The sequence below is a fragment of the Lithobates pipiens genome, unplaced genomic scaffold (genome assembly GCF_037356315.1).
Source record: "Lithobates pipiens isolate NorthernLeopardFrog02 unplaced genomic scaffold, aLitPip1_a1.2 Scaffold_18, whole genome shotgun sequence".
Taxonomy (NCBI): Eukaryota; Metazoa; Chordata; class Amphibia; order Anura; family Ranidae; genus Lithobates; species Lithobates pipiens.
The window spans coordinates 372,386,841-372,408,852 of NW_027507758.1; the positions used below are offsets into that span (position 1 = coordinate 372,386,841).

General features: G+C 38.9%; 1 protein-coding gene across 1 annotated transcript in view; it reads right to left on the reverse strand.

Annotated features, from left to right (window-relative positions):
- The window catches only part of ARMC9 (armadillo repeat containing 9), a gene marked incomplete in the record, with an annotated part of 177,786 nt that overhangs the window by 80,782 nt on the left and 74,992 nt on the right, over positions 1-22,012 (reverse strand). The window contains 2 exon segments of the mRNA XM_077487677.1: positions 383-417; positions 13,516-13,551. Of these exon segments, the coding sequence (XP_077343803.1) occupies positions 383-417; positions 13,516-13,551 (71 nt within the window).

Consider the following 22,012-nt stretch of genomic DNA (forward strand, 5'->3'; position numbering starts at 1 on the left):
TCCCCATATGGTGACCTTCTAGTTTTTAATTTTGAGGACAATTATTATAAAATGATTAAGAAACACCCCTTTTATGGCATCATACAGGTATTTTTGCAGATATAACACAATGAGCCATAAATAGGCAGTAAACAATTTATCAAAGTTGACTAAAATAATATACTTTTTTTGCCATTCTTTGCTTGGCTGAAATTAATCTCCAGAACCAATAGATTTTGCTGCTATTACAAAGCAAAGTAGCAGTACATGGGTGTGAGAATGTGTATGTATACTTTGTGCGATAATACAACTGTTGGCTAAAGCCTGTGATAGTCTGCTCTTGCTAGATCAATAGGCTGATTCAGCAATTGTAAATACCGTGTTCTTTAAAGCAGCAACGTACATGGGTGCTAATGATGCTCTCAGCATAGAAGATGCCTAAAAGAAAAAAGAAAAAAAAAAGAATGAATCATGAAAAGACAAATATGGAAAAGAGCAGAATAAAAATACATAATGAATGTATGAGATATATGTACAGCACTTCCTTTTGAAGAAAGCAATAGAAGCTTTCTTGTAGTTGATGAAAGCAATGCAAGATTCTACCAGGAACAGGCAAAACAGACAATGACATCCAAATACATGGGTCTCATCATGCAATGGTTAATAGCATGTTGCTTAATAGTTAATAAGGCTTTCAAATTAGTAGAATTGGAACATGCCAAGCCAAAACGTGCATCATTCCTGTATCATGATTAATTTAAATTTTTGTCACTGGTGGATCCATTGAAGGTTCTTAAAAAAGTGCAACTACATTAAGATCTTGCTTTTCTTTTTAGTTTTGGGTGCTGGCTACAACCCTGTTAAAGTCTCCCTCTTACTTCCTATTCTGATCAGAGCAATGTCCTCTTGTCTGGAGTTCCACTATAGTAAAATAATGAATGTACTGTATGTGGACAAAATACACTCACCTTGCTAAAGGCCATTAAAATACACATATGGAGAAGCAATCAAACAAACAATACTTCCAATACTTAAAACAACATTCCCATTGAATAAAGTACTACACTGAATCTATGGTGCGTTTTCTTGTGTGATACCAAGGGGTGAAAAACAAAATTTTAAAATGTTTTATTTTACAACCCCAAAAAAGTTGGACGCTATTTAAAATCTACATAAAAACAGAAAGCAATGATTTGCAAGTGTCATAAACCCAGATTTACAATAGAAAACATACTAAATGTTTAAACTGAAAAAATTTACCATTTTAAAAAACCACTAAGGCAGAAATGTCTCAAAAAATTTGGGACAGGGCAAAGTAAGTGGTACCAACAAGGAAGAGGTGGAAGAACATTTTGCAACTAATTAGGTTAATCATAAATAAGTTAGTAAAATGATTGGGAACAAAAAGGACATCATAGAGAGTCAGAGTGTCTTAGAAGAGGAATGGGCAGAGGTTCCCCAATCTGTAAAAGTCTGCGTCTAAAAAGTGTCGAACAATTTCAGAATAATATTCCTTCATGTAAAATGCTAAAGACTTTAAAATAGATCATCTACAGTACAATATCATCAAAAGATTCCAAGAATATGGAGAAATCTTTGCACAAAACACAATATTGGATGCCCATGACCTTCGGGCCATCAGACAGCACTGCATTAAAAACAGTTACAATTCTGTGATAAATACCCACTGCATGGGCTCAGGAATACCTCCAAAACTCACCTTTTGTGCACAGTTTGCCATGCCATTCAAAAAATGCAAGTTAACGCTCTATCATGCAAAGAAGAAGCCGTATTTAAATATGATTTAGAAACTCTGCCATCTGTTCTGAGCAAAAGCACATTTAAAATGGTCTGTTGCAAAGTGGAAAACTATTCTGAGGTCAGACAATTTGAAATTTTACATTCTTTTTGGCAAGCATAGGAGGCACATTCTTCAGACTAAAGAGAAGAGGGACTTTCCGGCTTGTCATCAGCACATGTAGATTAGGGGGCCAGATGCATGGATAGGGGAGCAGCACCCATGTGCCCCTAACAGACAGGCCACCACTGACCAGATTTTAGATTTTAAACTCCATTTGCAGAAATGCAGCCCCAAATGTGCAACCTCACCTTAGTAGCAGAGTTTGGCTGTTCCTCATCCAGTTTTAAGCGGTTTCTGTTTCAGTTAATGACTGTGTTTCAATGTACATATTAAAATTGATGATCATTAGCACCTGCTTGGTATAATTAATCATAAACCTGACTTTAATTATACAAAATTCCTATCTTTGTGCAAGTGTACAAAGTGTGCAAGAATTGATGCTTGTTTGAAGCTAAAGGGTGGTCACAGCAAAACGTTATTGAATTTTGAGATATATATATATATATATATATATATATATATAGATATATATATAGATATAGATATATATATATATATATATATATATATATATATATATATATATATATATATATATATATATATATATATATATATATATATATATATATATATATATATATATATTTTTTTTTTTTTTTTTTTTTTTTTAAAGAATTATTTCTTTACACCTGTCTAAAACTTTTGCACAGTACTGTGTATATGGAATACATGTATTGGGTTAATGTCAAATTATGTAAATTTAAATCCAAATGTAAATATATTACATAAATAGGATTACATATTTGAAAAACATTGTATGCCTTTTGCAACCTTTTTATTGAAAGCAAGTCTTAGATCAGGATGTTTAATAAAGTCACACCTTCCTACAACAGCTTTGTCAAGAGCAAAGAAGCCAGTTACAGATGTAATGACGCACATTCACCCAGAAAACAGATAACTACGTACATTTGAGGATTGTGGATCAAAAATATCTGAAAAAGGTCACAGTTTCATAGAATATATTGACCGAAATGTACTGATAACAACTGGGTTGAATAGTATTTCATAATATTCTGCTGTTACAACTGGAAAACTTTGATCTAACAACTAAACAGCAAAAGGTGTACCACATTTATACAGGTAAACTCAGTGGCATTTGTTATACAGTATCCAGTGGAAGCAAGACATAACTGGTTGATACTGAAAGGCAGAGGTAATTAGAATTTGTATTAACTACTTAAGCCCCAGAATGGATTTACCCCCTTCCTGACCAGAGCACATTTTACAATTTGGCACTGCGCTGCTTTAACTGGTAACCGCGGTCATGCAATGCTGTACCCAAACAAAATTTGCGTTTTTTTTCCCCCCACAAAAAGTTTTCTTTTGGTGGTATTTTATCACCTCTGCGTTTTTTTTTGCAATATATACGAAAAAATACTGAAAATTTTGGAATAATAATAGAAAATGATCAAAAAAATTAAAAATAAACTCTATTTTAGTCATAAATTTAAACCAAAAAGCATTCAGCCACGGATCTGGTAAAAAATGCAATAAGCATAGGTTTATTGGTTTGCGCAAAAGTTATAGCGTCGACAAACTAGCGTACATTCTCTGGAATTCGCGCAGCTTTTAGTTTGACTGCTCATCTCATTTCTTGAGGTGCTAAAATGGCAGGGTGGTACAACCCCCCCCCCCCCCAAATAACCCCATTTTAGAAAGTAGACACTAGAGCTGCAACTAACGATTAATTTGTCTGTCGACTAATCTATCGATTAGTCAACGACTATCCGATTTTTATTTTTTTTTATTTTTTTATGAATCTAGTGTTTTTTTTTTGATTAGCCAATTAATGCTTTGGATAACCTTGAGAGTATTGTATTGCAGAGTATTGTATTGTAGAGTATTGCAATGCATTGGCGGGCAGAGTATTGTATTGTATTGGCGGGCAGAGTATTGGCGGACAGAGTATTGTATTGTATTGGCTGGCAGAGTATTGGCGGGCAAAGTATTGTATTGGCTGGCAGAGTATTGGCGGGAAGAGTATTGTACTGTATTGGCTGGCAGAGTATTGTACTGTATTGGCTGGCAGAGTATTGGCGGGCAGAGTATTGTATTGTATTGGCTGGCAGAGTATTGGCGGGCAGAGTATTGTATTGTATTGGCTGGCAGAGTATTGTATTGGCTGGCAGAGTATTGTATTGTATTGGCTGGCATAGTATTGGTGGGAAGAGTATTGTACTGTATTGGCTGGCAGAGTATTGACTGGCAGAGTATTGTACTGTATTGGTGGGCAGAGTATTGTATTGGCTGGCAGAGTATTGGCGGGCAGAGTATTGTATTGTATTGCAGCAGAGTATTGTTTTGCAGCAGAGTATTGCATTGCAGAGGCTGGCAGAGTATCGGGCTGGCAGAGTATTGGCTGGGTATGGAGGGATGGCTGCTTCCATCCGACCTCTCCCCTCCACTGCACAGATCAGTACAGAGAGGGGAGAGAGAAATCGGCATCATGTCATGACGCCGGTTTGTTTACAAGTGATCGCTCTGTCAGAGCGATCACACTGTAAACGCTTGGGTGTAGAAAGATGGCCGCCGCTACGGAGCTAGGCCTCTCCTAAGGCCGAGACCGCGAAGCGCTCCGCGGATCGCGGAATGTGCGCTCGGATCACGGATCGGTGACGATCCGTTGCACCCCTAGGGACGGCGGCATGGAGGGGGAGAAGAGAGGGGGACGGCGGGGGAGAAGAGAGGGGGACGGCGGCACAGAGGGCAGCGCTAGATACTAAGCACTGCCACCACTGTGACGCATCGACGCCCAGAAGTCACGTCGACGTATTTTCTTAGTCGACGTAGTCGATTACGTCGACACATCGTGGCAGCTCTAGTAGACACCCCAAGTAATTTGCTGATGCTTGTTGAGCACATTGAATATTAAATTTTTTGTCACAAGTGATTGAAACATTACAAAAAAAAGTTGCCACTGAAATGATATATTGCTCAAACATGCCATTGGCATATGTGAAATTACACCCCAAAAAATATTGTCATTTTCTCAAAACTTGTGGCAAAATATAAATTTTTCCATGGACTCAACATGCCTCTCTCAGCAAATAGCTTGGGGTGTCTACTTTCAAAAATGGGGTCATGGGGGGGGGGGGGGGGGGTTGTTGTGCTATCTTGACATTTCAGGGCCTCTGAAACTGTGATAAGTAGTGAGGAGTGAAATCACCATGATGATTATAATGTGTCACCAAACCTGTACCTCACATTTGAACCTTTATTGATTGCACTTTATTTTGCACTGAGCACTTTGTTATACATGCTGTTATTATATCACACATTCTGATGCTTGTATATGTATGTTAGTAGTTCATAGGTGCAGCGCTGCGTATAAATTATTTTATCTTTTTTAAACTGACTGGAGTTGCTGTTTTACGTATCGTGAGAGCAAACTCTGTTGCTGTCAAGATAAATAAATCAGTGCTGCAGCTGAATGGTGTACCTGAAAAGCAAACAATGGCAACAATAAAACATTAACTCAATAAAACAACCACCTGGGACAAAAAAAAAAAAAAGGGAAGTAAAAAAATATATGCAGAAGCATGGGGACAATCCACCCCCAATTCAGTTAAGCATAAAATACAGAGGAGAGGGAGAGGGAGAGGGAGAAGGAGAGGGGGGAGAGGGACAGAGGGAGAGAGGGAGGGAGAGAGAGAGAGAGAGGGAGAGAGAGAGAGGTTTGAGCTTTGGGGTGCATAACCTAATGCAATAGCCTGATCACACCTATGAAAGTGTTATAGACTCAAGAAGGTTGGCTTTCAGTTTTGCCATTTGTCTATGTCTCTGGAGACAAAAGAGGTATAACCCATTTTTTTTTCTATCTCATTTCCTCAGTGGAAGATAGAGAAACAAAATGTTTTTGCTCATTTACAAAATTACTGTAGTTTTTGAGGACAATTATTATATAAATGATTAAGAAACACCCCTTTTATGGCATCATACAGGTATTTTTGCAGATATAACACCAACTATTTTTGGCTTTTTTATTATTTTATTGGGTTTTTATCATTTTAATTATTTTTTTTTACACTTTTATTTGTAACTAACAGTTCGGTTCCAGGTTCGGGTCTCTCAAAATGCGATCGCACCTTTAGAGACCCTGTGAAAGTGTGTCCTAGTCTGTGCAGTGCTCTACCCTACGCTAATACTCCACTAGTGTGTGGCAGCGTTCAAAACATTCACAGATGCAAAGACCAGGTTGGTCAGGACAGGAGGGACAATAAAAGTGGGTGTCACGCCTATATCTGCATTTCCTACAGACACATTTTCTTTGGGGTGATCGTTGGGTAGGGGTACCAGGGAGGATATACGGAAAATGCCTCTCATGCTCCAGGCTTACTGCACTTGCGTTGGGAAGGTGGGGCACAGCACCGTCTGGAAACCGAAGAGCTGTGACGATCTATTCCTGGAATTTAACCACTTTCAGACCGGACCAATTTGCTGGTCAAAGACCAGACCACTTTTTGCGATTCGGCACTGCGTCGCTTTAACTGACAATTGCGCGGCCGTGCGACGTGGCTCCCAAACAAAATTGACGTCCTTTTTTTCCCACAAATAGAGCTTTCTTTTGGTGGTATTTGATCACCCCTGCGGTTTTTATTTTTTGCGCTATAAACAAAAATAGAGCGACAATTTTGAAAAAAACGCATTATTTTTTACTTTTTGTTATAATAAATATCCCCCAAAAATATATAAAAAAACATTTTTTTCCCTCAGTTTAGGCCGATACGTATTCTTCTATATATTTTTGGTAAAAAAAAAAAAAAAAAAATCGCAATAAGCGATTATTGATTGTTTTGTGCAAAAGTTATAGCGTTTACAAAATAGGGATAGTTTTATAGCATTTTTATTAATAATTTTTTATTATTTTTTTTTTTACTAGTAATGGCGGCGCTCAGCGATTTTTATTGTGACTGCAACATTGTGGGGGACCCATCGGACATTTTTGACACATTCTATACAGAGGTAGGCATTATATGGGTTTGGGGAAAACTGATGAATACTAATGAGTATATCATCTTCTCATAGCTAAATAAAGCTTTTTAAAATGCTTTTTTTCCTATAAAATTTTTAATTCTGTTTTACATTTAAAAGATTTATATTGGACCTTATATTTAAAGAATATGTAAACCCAACATTTTATATTCCTGATATGTGCCTGCCGTACCATGTATTTGTATAAAAAAGTATCCCATTCTTCTTGCATTACTTCCTGTGTGTGAAATCCCTGGTGTTTGCCAGTCCCTCTGCTTTCCTATCAAAACTGACCACACTAGTTAGAGCACAGCATGGTCAGTTCTCTAGCTGTGCTGAGAACTCAGCTTGCTCCCCCTCCAATGATATATACATACACAAATATTTTGCCTTTTGTTTCTGCACGATAGACTCGGCTGTCCGGGAACTCCCCTTTGTGAAAAATAAGTGAGCCAATGAGGAGAAAAAAGGGGGCAGGGCCAGGCCGCGGCTCCATGTCTGATTTGGCACATGGAGCAGTGGCTTCTTGCTGTGGGGGCTCTCAGCGGGAGGGGGTAGGAATGCTAGCGAGGAACCTGAGAAGAGGAGCTGCTCTGTGCAAAGCCACTGCACAGAGCAGGTGAGTATAACACATATTTTTAAATAAAAAAAAAAATAACTGAACTTTATAATCACTTTAAGGTGTGCCTTGAAGGTAACCTTTTTGGGTAATATTAAAACTGAAACTTTAGGAAACAAAAAAAAAAAAAAAAAAAAAAGGATTTTTACTGCAGAAGAGACATTGTATGTTTCTGAAGTTCAAGTTTCTTACCAGCCGGTCCACCCTACAATTTTGACATTACCAAGCTGACATCACCTTGGCCCCGCCAATGAAAACCAAAAGCCAAAATATCAGCAGCCAGAAAGAGACCAACTGAAGATATCAGCAGCTCCGGAAAAAAAACAGGGCTGGTTTGAACTTTAAATTTGTGGATTTAGTTTCACTTTAGGGTGCTCATAGATACTCAGAGTAGTAAAGCCACAAGTTTTTTTTTATCTTAATGCATTCTATGCATTAAGATAAAAAAACAAAAAAAAACTGTAGGAGCCTCCCCAGCAACCCCTAATTACTTACCCGAGCCGCATCTCTCTCCAGAGATGTCCACAAGTGTCTGGGACACTCCATCTGATTGGCTGAGACACAGCGGCGGCGCCATTGGCCCCCACAGCTGTCAAATAAAGTCAATCAGCCATTCAAGGTAGAGCAGGGTGGGGCCATGGCTCAGCGTCTGAATGGATACACAGAGCTGACTTGGCTTGTGTGCCCCCATAGAAAGCTGTGTGCATGTAAATCCAGGAAGTAAACAGGCAGCAGCTTCAGCTGTCCACAGTTAAAATGGACGCAGTCAGACTTAGTGGAGGGAGATTTCTGCAGTATATTTGGCAAGTACAGAATTACAGTATATATAAATATGCAAAGTGGTTGGAGGGAAGATTCAGCATGGCAAAGATTTTTTTTTTTTTTATTACAAATTATTTGAGCAGAGTGCAGTTCCTCTTTAAAATGTTTTCACAACAAAACAAAAAAAAAAAAAGCAGCATAAAACCAGAGCACAGGGCTTATTGGTTGTCTCCTGTATTCAGAGAGAAGATCACGTGCCGACACTCATATCCTCTTTGTACAAGGAATGTCCTGCCCGCAGGCATTAGACCCACTGACAAGTACTGAATCCCATATGGGATGCAGGGACATGGCACACAGACAGTTTAAATGAGGACTCAAGATTGTTTTAATAAGAAACTAGGTTAAAAAATTAACTACTTTGTTCCCAAGCTAATATACTTGAGTGTATCAATAATAATAATAATAATAATAATAAATAATAATAATAATAATAATAAGGCGGCCATCATTCTTCTAAATTTGGTATTTACACTTACATACAGTGCCAAAAGCAAAGATGTTGGACAACATCAAATTAAAATGAAATCTCGGAAATACAGACAACATTTTTAATGATATAGATATATAGACTAGGTACCCCTGTAATGCAATCTGTAAAATGCCTACAAGTTTGAAACGTATTGCCTGTCACAACAGTTCGCAAGCGTTCAGAGTAATATCTGGACATGTGCTCTGCATGCTCAGACAATTTATGCTGAAAAAAAGAGAACCTGTTATGTATAAGTAATACCAAATGTCTGTAGTACCTCTTACCCCTGCCATATACTGCTCCGAGAAGTTTTATTAGAACCTGACACTTGGGCACAGTTCATACAAGTTGCTATAGTAAATTGTTGGATGGCTGCATCATACAAATCATAAGAAAATCTAATCGTTACCAGCACACTTTGGTATAATGATATTCTTTATGTAAATGAATAACATCACTATAGCAAGGTGTGCTGGTAAGCTTCTTATTGCCACACTGTTGCATGTGCACACAATCACCAATAATCTGAGTGTTAGGTCATCTAAAGATGCAACCTTTGCAGCATATGAACATTACAGTCATTTTGTATTTACTAAAAACAAGCCTCTGATCAAAGAAAGTCTGGAGAAAATTCAGCCAAAGTTTCCAGCTGAAATCGATTTCTCTTTCTTTATCAGGGAAGAACAGGTTTATCAACCGGTTATCATCTGGACTACATTCAAACTTCACAGCTTTCAGAACTTGAGATTAATGATTACTCTGGGTATAGTTACACTATATTACCAAACGTATTGTAACTTTAATGGCATTCCAGTCTTAGTCCGTAGGGTTCAATAATGAGTTGGCTCACCCTTTGCATCTATAACAGCTTCAACTCCTCTGGGAAGGCTGTCCACAAGGTTTAGGAGTGTGTCTATGGGAATGTTTGACCATTCTTCCAGAAGCGCATTTTTGAAGTCAGGCACTGATGTGGACGAGAAGGCCTGGCTCGCAGTTTCTGCTCCAATTCATCCCCAAGGTGTTCTATCGGGTTAAGGTCAGAACTCTGTGCAAGCCAGCCAAGTTTCTCCACCCCAAACTCGCTCATCCATGTCTTTATGGACCTTGCTTTGTGCACTGGTGCACAGTCATGTAGGAACAGGAAGACGCCATCCCCAAACTGTTCCCACAAAGTTGGGGGCATGAAATTGTCCAAAATGTCTTGGTACGCAGACGCCTTAAGAGTTCCCTTCACTGGGACTAAGGGGCCAAGCCCAGCCCCTGAAAAACAACCCCACGCCATAATCTCCCCTCCACTAAATTATTTGGACCAGTGCACAAAGCAAGGTCCATAGAGACATGGATAAGTTTGGGGTGGGGGAAATTGACTGGCCTGCACAGAGTCCTGACCTCAACCTGATGGAACTATTTTGGGATGAATTAGAGCGGAGAATGCGAGCCAGGCCTTCTCGTTCATATCAGTGCCTTACCTGACAAATGTGCTTCTGGAAGAATGGTCATACATTGCCATAGACACACTCCTAAACTTTGTGGACCGCCTTCCCAGAAGAGCTGAAGCTGTTATAGCTGCAAAGGGTGGACCAACTCAATATTGAACCCTATGGACTAAGACTGGGATGCCATTAATGTGTGTGAAAGGCAAGTGCCCCAATACTTTTGGTAATATATTGTAAATGTCTATTGTTTCAATATATTAAGGACAACTCCAGAGAAGTGAAAAACCTGAGAAGGGTCAGTGTTATGGGGATCACCATGCTGACAAATGATTCATCCAGCTCTGAGATTTAGACAGCCCTGTCAGACAGCACAATCAGGATGGTGACCTGATGTTTCTCTACAACAGTTAAATAGTACACAAGGGATGTCTTTCTGCCCCCAGCTTGTGACTGGAAAAATGAAGGGATAGAAGCAGACCGATTAAGTCATCTCTGTCCTCTCAGCATATTGTTTGTTAGCAGGTGCAGCAGAGCTTGAATGGAGCCTTGTGCTTGCTCTCCCTAAGCTTGCCTGAGTACTGTTGGGGATTGCAATAGGTTCATTTCAAGAGATTCAGAAGCTTTCACTTGTTGCATTAAAAATGCATGTCATGATTTTTCTAATGAATACCCAAGCGTATCAAATTGTGCTTTTTAATATCTGCCTGGCATAATGTAGCTTTAAGCACACAGATGAGCAACCCTATGGCACCAGAGTCCTTCCAAATGTCTGTAAGATGTGTCATTTCAAATCTATAATGCCAACAGTCTATAAACATCATGGAAATCTAAAAAACAAAAAAACAAACCCCAATCAATGTTGGTGCAGATAAACTGCATACATGAACCCAGCCAACTGCCACTCAATATGGTAACAAAGTAACCACCGCTATTTTCCCTGCTTTCACCTAAAGTTCTATTCATATCTGCCAGGTTAGGCTATGAATGTATAACATGATCTATAGAGAGTGGCACGCAACAATTTTTCTTAACTGGCCACACACATTAAAATCTGCTTATACAATCTCCCCCAGATTTACAGAGATTCAAATTCAGCCCACAATATACAGTTGTTGGTAAATCTAAAAAGGAAATTGTACAATACACGGGGATGACTTACTAAAACTGGAGAGTACAAAATCTGGTGCAGCTCTGCATGGTAACCAATCGGCTTCCAATTTCTTTTTGTCAAAGCTTAATTTAATAAGCTGAAGTCAGAAGCCGATTGGCTACCATGCACAGCTGCATGAGATTTTGCACTCTCCAGCTTTATAAAATCAACCCCATTGCAAAATGTGTGAACAGATTTACATGGGACATGTGGTACCACAGTTACATTGGGCTATTAGTCCTTAATAGGGGTCATAAACCCTTGTTTTTTTTCACCTTAATGCAACCTATGCATTAAGGTGAAAACTTATGACACCGACCGCCCCCCCAGCAACCCCCCTCCCCATTTTACTCACCTGAGCCCTTTGTTTCCTTGGCGGAGACACGCTCTTCCTCTCTGCCCAGGGTTCTCGGCTCTTGACTGGATAGATTGATAGCAGCGCAGCCATTGGCTCCCGCTGCTGTCAATCAAATCCAAATGATGCAGGCACCGGGGCGGGGCTGAGTCCAGTATTCTGGGACTATAGACGCAAATGCCGGACTCGTGAGCACGCCCGATAGGTAACCCTCCCCCCAGGAGAGTGCTTCTCCCAGGGGGTTTACAGATGACAGGAGGAGACACGAGAGCCACCAGGGGACCCCAGAAGATGGATGATCGGGGTGACATGGTGCAAAAAACAAACTGCACAGTGGAGGCAAGTATGTTTGTTATTTACAAAAAAAAAAAAAATAGGTTTTACAAACCCTTTAAGCTGTGTGTACTTGTTTCTCACAAGCACTTACAGTATATTTTATTCCTCTTTTCTCAAGGAAAGAACTAGGCTAACCATGCTGATCAGTTGACTGATTTTGTAAAGCTGAATATACACATTGAAATCTGTTTGGACAAGTTCATTTTCTGCCAACAATTATGTAGTGCTAAAGCCGGCCATGGATGGATTGAATCTCAGCTGGTTCAGCAGCAACTGGCCAAGATCCAATAAATCTATGAACAGTCTAATTGTACTGAAGTTGATCCATCAATCAATTTCAGTACACGCAGCCTGTTTGATTTCTTGCATGTGATCACTGCCTATAGCCGCCAGCAGTGATCATTGTGTTAAGACGGCCAGGAAGGCTTCCCGCTGGCAGGACACAATACCTCCTCGGTGTTGATGGCGGAATCGAGCAATTTCCTTTCCTTCCAAGAAAATTGTATTATCTGCTTAAGACCTACCTGACTGGATACCAACTGATTTTAAAGGTCATATTATATACATTTGGTAAATCTAAAGAAGGCACAGAGATTGCATAATCAGATGGGGGATGTGTACTGTAATGTACTTTAAAGTTGAACCCTGGGACAAGCAAATATCGTCTAAATACAAGAGTCGTGTATTCTTCCTTGAATCTTGAAGCTCTGCTATCCTCACACAATATGCGCACACAGCGATTACGGCACTGATATTTTTGCAAAGCACTGTCGGGGTTTACAAAGGCATTTGATGTACACAAAGAGCATTTATTCCCTTTTCATATATTGGTATTATAGAAAAATATTGGTAAATTAAAGTTTTTGTGCCTGGAGTTCAGCTTTAAGCTTGTGTTTTAAATACCATTCATGACATGTTTTGTATCATTAAAGCTTTTTTATGGAGTAAAGCACCCACAGGTTATCAAATTAATAGGAATATTAGATTGTAAGCTCCTAGTTCGCCACAAACTACTCTGGGTCTCTATAGAACTAAGTAAAATAAACAAATGAGAACTAAATGAAAATCAAATTGTTGCATATGTCTTAAGTTGCTGATGTCACCCACATCTAAGTGAGCTCATTTCAAGGAAAGTTTGCCTGTATTGAAAACACACTTCATAAAATGTTTCCGAAATTGAATTTAGGAAATAATTACATGGGTTGATTATTATATTAGCACCACAGCAAGCATGCATAAACATTTAATTATACTCATATTAAATTGGCTGGCAGACATGTTTTTATATGAGCAACCTAATAGAAAAGCATGTCACAGCAAATTCTGAGTCATACATAACATGAAGTATACTGTATACACAGATCCACTTCATGCCATTCTGACTACCCAGTGCATGTTAGGGGGTAGCAGGCAAAGGTGATGCAGTAAGCAGAGGAAGTGCTACAACTTACGTCCTCATCATGACACAGGATTGCATAGTTATACTCCTGCTTGGAACACAGTGAGAACATGAAAAAAGAGAACAGCAGTGTAAAACACAATATACACGTGTTAACAGAGTGCCCTACTGTCTATTAACAAGATAATGCTAGGAGAAACAGATCATAAACATAATCAGCTGGAAAACTTCCCAGTTAAGGAAGCATAAATCAGTAATTAAAGAAAAGATTTGCTGATGACAGATATACTGTAATTATGACTGATCGAAGCAGAAATATACACCAATAAACAAATTTAAAATGATCTACACTATTAATTATTCAAAAACGCACTGCTTTTATTTTGAAAATTAAAAAAAAAAAAAAAAAAAAGAAGAAGAAGATCTATACCAATATGATTAGTGTTGGAGCTTTAGCCAGATTATAGAACAGGTACAGATCTATACAATCCTTGAAACCTGGGGTTTTATGACCAGAGTTCCCATTTTCACACTGGGCACAGGTTTTTGTAACACTATACCTGCAAGTTAAACTTTAATCAATAGATTTTTTTTTTTTTATTATTGTGGGTCGGATATACAAATCATATATCTTTATGGTCTCATGGTTTCCCCTGATATACCACATATATAAAAAACAAACTTAAACATTAAACATTAGTGTTTAAGCAGTATTTAGCTTTCTAGTGTGTTATGAAGCCCAATTGTTCTACCATATTAAAAATAAATCACCTTTTATCCATTTCATACACCTCGACTTATCAGTGCAATCATTTTCTCAAATAGCACTTTATCAAAACCGACTATTTACAGAGACTTCAAGAAAACTGCATGAAAAGAGCAGTGGGATAACTGTGAATATGTAGATAACAATGAATTATTTTTAGCCCATGAAAAGCACATGCTTTAGAATGAAATATCTGTTTTTCTGTGAAATGTGTAATTTGAGCTAAAAATGTTTAACATGTTAGATTATGTTAAAAGTTTCCTCCCCAGATCAAGTTTTCATAAAATGAAATATTTGGTCATTATGAAAATGCACAGAGGATATAGAAAATTATAGTAATTAACTCTTTAGTCATTAATAACTTTTCATAACTACTTCCTTTCCCTGTGGCTGTTAATACAATGTATGTATAGCAGCATATTCAAGCTATCTACTGTATTTTGGAACATATACATTATATATATATATTATATATATTATATATACACACACACATATACATACACACACACACACACACACACACACACACACGCGCGGTTACCTCATTACCGCAAGGTAAGAGCCCATTCACACTAGTGTGTGTATTTTGCACGAAGAGAAGAAATTTGCTCTCCAGCACCTGTTGCACTTTGACATTTTTTTGCACAAGACAAGATTTATTGCTGCTTTGCACATGTTTTTTGCACTTTGCACATAGAGACTATACTGCTTGTTTTGCACAGTTCATTTGCTTTTATTTACATTTTTTTTATTTTTTGCACAATTTGTTGAATTTGCACTTTTTTTTATCGTCAGGATTATTTTATTGTTCAGAACTCGTCCAACAATATTTTGCACCTTGCACTAGAATCATTCACTTTATAATATATTGTGAAGAGTTTTTACATTGATTGAGTTGAGTTGAAATTGCACTTGGAAGTAAAGTCGCTGTAGATCCGAGGAGGACATGCAGGGGAAATAAACAGCATTTTAGCTGACATGATTGAATAAAATCAAAAGACCTTCCCTTCATTTCTGATCTACCCCTCAGATTTACAGCGACTGCGCTACCAAGTGCAATTTCAAGTGCGCTTTGCAGTTGTATTTCGCATTTGTAGTGCAAAGTGGATTTGCCTTTCATAAATAACCCCCATTGTCCCTTTTTTGAATATCTTGCTCACTAGGGTTTCTGTAATTGAACAGCGCAGCAAAACCAACCTTTTTAATCTATTATATCTGATAACATAATCCCAGTAAATGAAAGCTACAGTGGGTTACATGAATTCACATGAGATAACTTTATTTAATTCACTCTGGGTATAACTTAGTTTAGAACAATGGTGATAATAAAAAAGAATGTAAGAGCTCCCCACATAAATGATCACATCTTTCATTGCAATGGTCTTCTTTCCAAAATCAGTTCAAATAAAAAAAGGGAATTTTTTGCCGCACCTGTTCCTTTGAAAAGCTTTGCTGCCCAAGCCTTAAAAGGGTTGGAAACCCTCACGGTTTTTCACCTTCATGCTTTCTATGCATGAAGGTGAAAAACCTTCTCTCATGCTGCAGCCCCTCAGTGTCCCCTTTTTACTTACCTGAACCTGTTCTTTCTGCCCGGCGACGAGCATTCCAGCTCTAGCTGGTGTCTCGTGTGCTGATTGGATAGACTGATAGCAGCGCAGCCATTGGCTCCTGCTTCTGTCATTCAAATCCAATGACATGGGCGACTGGCCCAGAGTCCCGCTTTTGCGTCTGTTGTCTCGGGAGCATGGTCACACAGGTGTCCTGAAAGAGAGCACTTCTGATGGGTCACTCGAGAAGAGGATCTACCAGTGCCGCTGGGGGGGGGGGGCAGAAGAGGAGGATCAGGGCCACTCTTATTAACAAACTGCACAGTGGAGGTAAGTATGATATGTTTGTAATTTAAAAAAAAAAAAAAAAAATTAACCTTTAACACATATTACGCAATGTATAAAAAGTGTGTTAGGTATTGCATTGTTTGTGGCCCATAGCAACCACTCAGCACCCAACTGTCATTTTAGGGAATGCAGGTTTTAAAATGAATTAAGGAAGCCGATTAATCAGCAAAGGAAACCAGAAATTAAAGCACACTCTTCACTCAACAGACCTGCTTTCAAGTTATGTGTGTGCAGAAAAAATATTCTAAGGCTTGGTTCACACTGATGTGACATAGGATCAGACTTGTGAGACCCCCCCCAAGTCAGATGACGTGAAAATTCAATGTTTGCTTATGAGAGCTGTCTTAAGTGACACTGCACAAGTCTGTCTGACTTCAGAGAAAGTTCTTGCACTACTTTGTGGCATTGAAGTCATATCAAAGTCAGACCAGAGAGCAAAAAGTTACAAAGTCAGAATCCAAAGTTGAAAGTCATGCAATTTTAATTTTAATCAATCAACTTGCTTCTTAAAAAATATGATAAGAAAACTGAGGGGTTCCAATTGCCTCCCTTTCCTCTGTTCTCTCCTTTAAAACTTGGCCAACTTGCCAATGTTATCAGAGGCATACTGACACACCTTAGCAAAATCACAAACCTCTTTTTCCAAAGGCCTATCCTCTCAGATATTTTATGGCGATCATATCTCAGAAAAAATGGCACCAGAAATCTAGGACTATGTAGGGAAGGACAACAACAAGAGGACAGGTGAGTATTCATAAAAAGGTACCCCAACAATGTGTAATTAAATGACTTGAGGCAGTGTCAGTTTGACCACTATATGGGAGGGGGCAACTGCAGCTTTAGAGCGTACAAAGGAAACCTGTCCAGTAGCAGTAAAATTGGAGATTTTTTTGTCTCACCTGCAGTTTTCCATGCAAATCTGATGTACAAATAATCATGCAAATTAAGAATTCAGAAAATCATGATTCATAAAGTTTACAATTTTATGAAGACGGGACAAGGTTTTATGAAGAAATTTAGGCAAACAAAAAAAAAAAACACACCAAATGTCTGACTGATCAATACATTTGCTATCCCTGCTAGAGACAAGCTGGCTTAGATCTCTATCCCAGGCCTTAACATATACCCAAGGACATTTTTTTTTAAAGATTTGGATAGATTGGGGGTTAGGGGATAGAATCACGGTCAGTTCTTTATTACTGTCTTTGTCCCCATCATGTAGATTCACTATTGCCAACTGTCCCGATCACCAATGTTTCTGGAGTGAGGGTACATATTAATTTTTCAGTAGTCACTAAAACAGGAACATGGGGGGGGGGGGGGGGGCGCAATCTTCCAATGGGGACACTTGTTGCTTTGACAGCGATCTAAGAGAGTTTTCCTTTACAATGGAAAGACATACTCTTACTTCCTGTTAAGTCTACAGGATAGGAAGTGAAGAGAAATACATCTAATGAGATGTAAAAGGCAAAATAAAAAAACTTATACAGATTTAACCTTCCCTGCTCTGTCCAAAAATAAATAAATTACTTTAATGCATCAGGGTATAAATCTGCTATTTTCTGTTCTAAACTTGCATGCATGTTCAATGAAAGCACACAGGTCAACATGCATCCAAAGAATGCACACAATGGTACATTATGGTACACTTATGTGTGCACATGAATGCTACTTCTAGCATCTGACCATGAGGAGGCTGGGAACCAGAAAGATTTGCAGTTGGTTATGAGTTATTTCACACTAAATGACCAGACAAAGCAATGCTTTAATAAAGCCTAAGTGCAGCCTAAACAAACAAACAAAAATCTTCTGGTTTGGTTGGGGTTAAAAGAACTAAGGGGCTGTCACAGGCTTTTATCAAGAGTGCATGCCTATGCCTGCCCTGTCTGAACCGCTCCTCCATTCATAGAAGTCTTACTACAACTTTATGAATGAAACATGATCCACAGTGGGTAAATTTATTATTTGCTTCCCTGCAGATTTTGCAAGTTTGCCCACTTGTAAAGAAATGAAAGGGTTATAATTGTTATCATAGGTGTATTTTACATGACAGAGACAGAATATCAAAAAAACACATTAAACAAATGTTATAAATGGAGTTGCAGTATTTGATCCCCTACCAACCAACAATAATTTGACTCCCACAGACTGGCTACAGTAGGTGCTCATGTACTACACAGATAAGTCCTGCCAACTTAAGAAGATGTTCCTAACAACTCGCTATGTGTGTATTAAAAAGGCACCTGTCCACAGAATCGCTTTCCTCCATTTAAACCCACCATGATGGGCAAGACCAAAATGCTGTCAGAGGACATCAGGGACAAGATTGTAGACCTGCACAAGGCTGGAATGGGCTACAAGACCATCAGCAAGATGCTTGGTGAGAAGGAGATTATCTGCACATGGAAGAAATACAAAATGACTATTAATCGCCCTCAGTCTGGAGCTCCATGCAAGATTTCGCCTCATAGGGTAAGGATGATCATGAGAAAACTGAGGGATCAGCCCAGAACTAGACGGGAGGCACTTGTGAATGATCTCAAGGCAGTTGGAACCAGTCACCAAACCCTTGGTAACACAATATGCCGCAATGGATTGAAATTCTGCATCACACGCAAGGTCCCCCCCCCCCACCCCCCTGTTAGTGGTCAGATGAGACCAAATTGAGCTCTTTGGCATTAACTTCGCTTATCGCGTTTGGAGGAAGAAAAATGTCAACTATGATGCCAAGAACACCATCTCTACCAGTCAATTATGGAGGTGAAAACATGCTTTGGGGCTGTTTCTCTGCTAAAAGGTACAGGCTGACTTTGCCACATTGAGAGGCCAATGGACTGAGCCATTTATTGTAAAATCTTGGATGAGAACACTGAAGATGGGTCTGTGGATGGGTCTTCCAGCATGGCAATGACCCAAAATATACCGCCAAGGAAACAAAGGAGTGGTTCAAGGAGAAGCACATTAAGGTTTGGCCTAGCCAGTCTCCGGACCTTAATCCTATAGAAAATGTATGGAGAGAGCTGAGCCTTCAGTTGCCATGTGACAGCCAAGAAACCTTAAGGATTTAGAGAAGATCTGTAAAGAAGAGTGGACCAAAATCCCTCCTGAGTTGTGTGCAAACCTGGTCACCAACTACAAGAAATGTCTTACCTCTGTGCTTGCCAACAAGGATTTCTCCACCAAGTACTAAGTCATGTTTTGTTTGGGGATCAAGTACTTAAATTTTACTCACTGAACTGCAACTCAATTTATAACATTTGTATCATGTGTTTTTTCTGGATTTTTGGTTGATATTCTGTCTATCATTTAAAATACACCTATGATAAAAATGATAGACCTTTCATTTTTTTTGTAAGTGGGCAAACTTACAAAATCTGCAGGGGATCAAAAAATTATTTTCCCCACTTTATGAATGTAGGGGTTGACCTTTCAATCATCCACCCATCTTCTAAAGTCGCTTTTCATTCATAGAAGCTGCAGTACAGCTTCCATGAACGGTCGAGCTAGACGGAAAGGGTGGGCAAAGTCAGGCTCTCTTGATGAGACCCTGTGACAGCCTCTTTATTTTGGCTGCACTTAACTTTATGCACAATGGCTGTGGTGGCTCCTCCCACCAGACCCTGCATCACTTGGTGGGCAGAGGACCAGGAATCAAAAAAAATTTTCTTTTTTTTTTATAACAAATAGATAACTCTAACATATACTAAACAAAAAAAAAACAAAAAATAACAAAACAAAACTGGCTCATAGCCATTACAGCTCTTCAATTCCTTTTTGATTAAATTAAATCGCTGTATTTTTGTACTGCACATTTTGGATCAACACCCTGGTCCTTTATCATAGGTTCTTGTTTAAGTAGTATACTTCTTAAATTTTTTTTGGCAAGGGCTGGACAAATTTTAGTTCTTAAAGCGGGAGTCCGCCGGGACTCCGCGTTTTTTTTTTTTTTTTTTTTTTTTAAAGCCAGCAGCTACAAATACTGCAGCTGCTGACTTTTAAAATAGTGACACTTACCTGTCCAGCGCGCCCGCGATGTCGGCACCCAAAGCCGATCTCTAGATCTACGCCCCTTTCCGCAGAGAGCTATCCCGGAAGTGGGTGCAGATACCTGTACTGTACAGGTATCTGCACCCCCCTCCCCCCTGAAAGGTGCCAATTGTGGCACCGGAGGGGGGGAGGGTTCCGATGAGCGGAAGGTCCACTTTAGGGTGGACCTCCGCTTTAAAGCATAACTGAACTAAAAAAAAAAAAAAAAAAAAAAAAAAAAATTCTGACAGTTAAGCCCCATACACACCAGATGAGATTTTCTGCTGAGTTTTTCCTTCAGATTTACCAAAACCATATAATATGAGGTCAAACCTTAGGAGTTTAAATTTGTATGCAATCAGGCAGGCCCTTGCACTACATGGTTTTGATAAAACTGAAGACAAAAATGAGCAGAAAATTGGATAGTTTGTATGGGGATTTACTGTTTTTTTTTTTTTTTTTTTTTTATGAGAAGAGACCCTTTTGGTTTCTTCTATCATAAATGCTTTTTCCTTGCCTGTCAGCAGTAAATGTACACCGAGTCGTACATAGGCAGCTCAGCATACATTTAGGTCACTCATTTGTGCTGCGACGATGTGATTCATGTGCATGAGCGATGTAAACATGGCCTAGCCATTCAAACCCAGAAGAAGACCGGGAGAGGATGGAAGCACCTGTGGCCAACAGGAGCGCTGACAGTGTGGCACTGGAGGGCATTGTTTGATAGGCAAATCTGCCATAATGTGCTCATATACTGTGCAGAGTTCAATACTGTTTTAAAGTGGATGTAAACCCAATATCATACTTACTAAAATACTGCCATAGGGGTTATCTATAAGGATTTACATGCCTCCTGCATGCATCTTTACCTGTCAAATGTCTCCCCTCTGTCTGCTAGGAGACCCAAAAAACTGCAGATTCTGTGGGTGGATCTGTTATCTGGAGTTGGTGGGTGGAGTCGTGATGTCAGTAGACTCCCCGCCCACCTGTACACTCCCCTTAATATGCATTATCTCCTGTGTATTTCTTACACTGAACTTCTGCTATGATTTCTAACATCCAGTGAAAAGACAGGAAAGTTACCACATGATTTCAGCATGCCATATCATGCTGAGGTGTGGAACATCCAATCCTGGCAGAGCAGCAGAAGAAAGGAGTGCATGTCTCTTAGGCAGTGCACGAGATATGTAAATAACCTGTCACTCACAGCAGGGGGGAGGATTTGACAAAGTTTTTCTCTGTTTGTCAAAAATTTTTCTCACTGAACAATAAAAGAGGATTGCTCAGAGCTGGCTTAACTCTTTGTGGCAAGACTGGGCTCAAATTATAGGAAATCTTATACTCTACGTTATGACACAAAAAAAAATAAAAAAAAATATGTATATATATTTTTCGGGTTTACATCCACTTTAAGAGCCACATACTAGCCCAATGTTTTAGGGAAGGCAGAATGAATTGTCTGTTAATTAAATATACTGTACCCTAAACTATGTAGGGAACGTGGCCATCACAACTGTGTTGGGAAGTATTGTTTCTAGCAAACTTAAAAAACGGGCCCTGTGATGAAACTAGGCCAGGTACAAAATCCTTGTATGCTATCTCATGTCAGAAGTACTCCCCCTATAGAAAATACTCATGTAAATAGCTAAAAATAGAAGATAATCTTTCTGAATTACGCAAGCAGAAAAAAAAAAAAAGGAGGCTAAAAGGTCATGAGTATTGTAACTTTTCTTGCACAAAAGTAAATATTTACCATTAGATTTGGCTTTTTTACTGGAAAAGTATAAATATATTCAAAGTACACATACGTAAAATAAAGAGGCCTTTAGAATCAAAGGTGTTAAAAAAAAAAAAAAAAA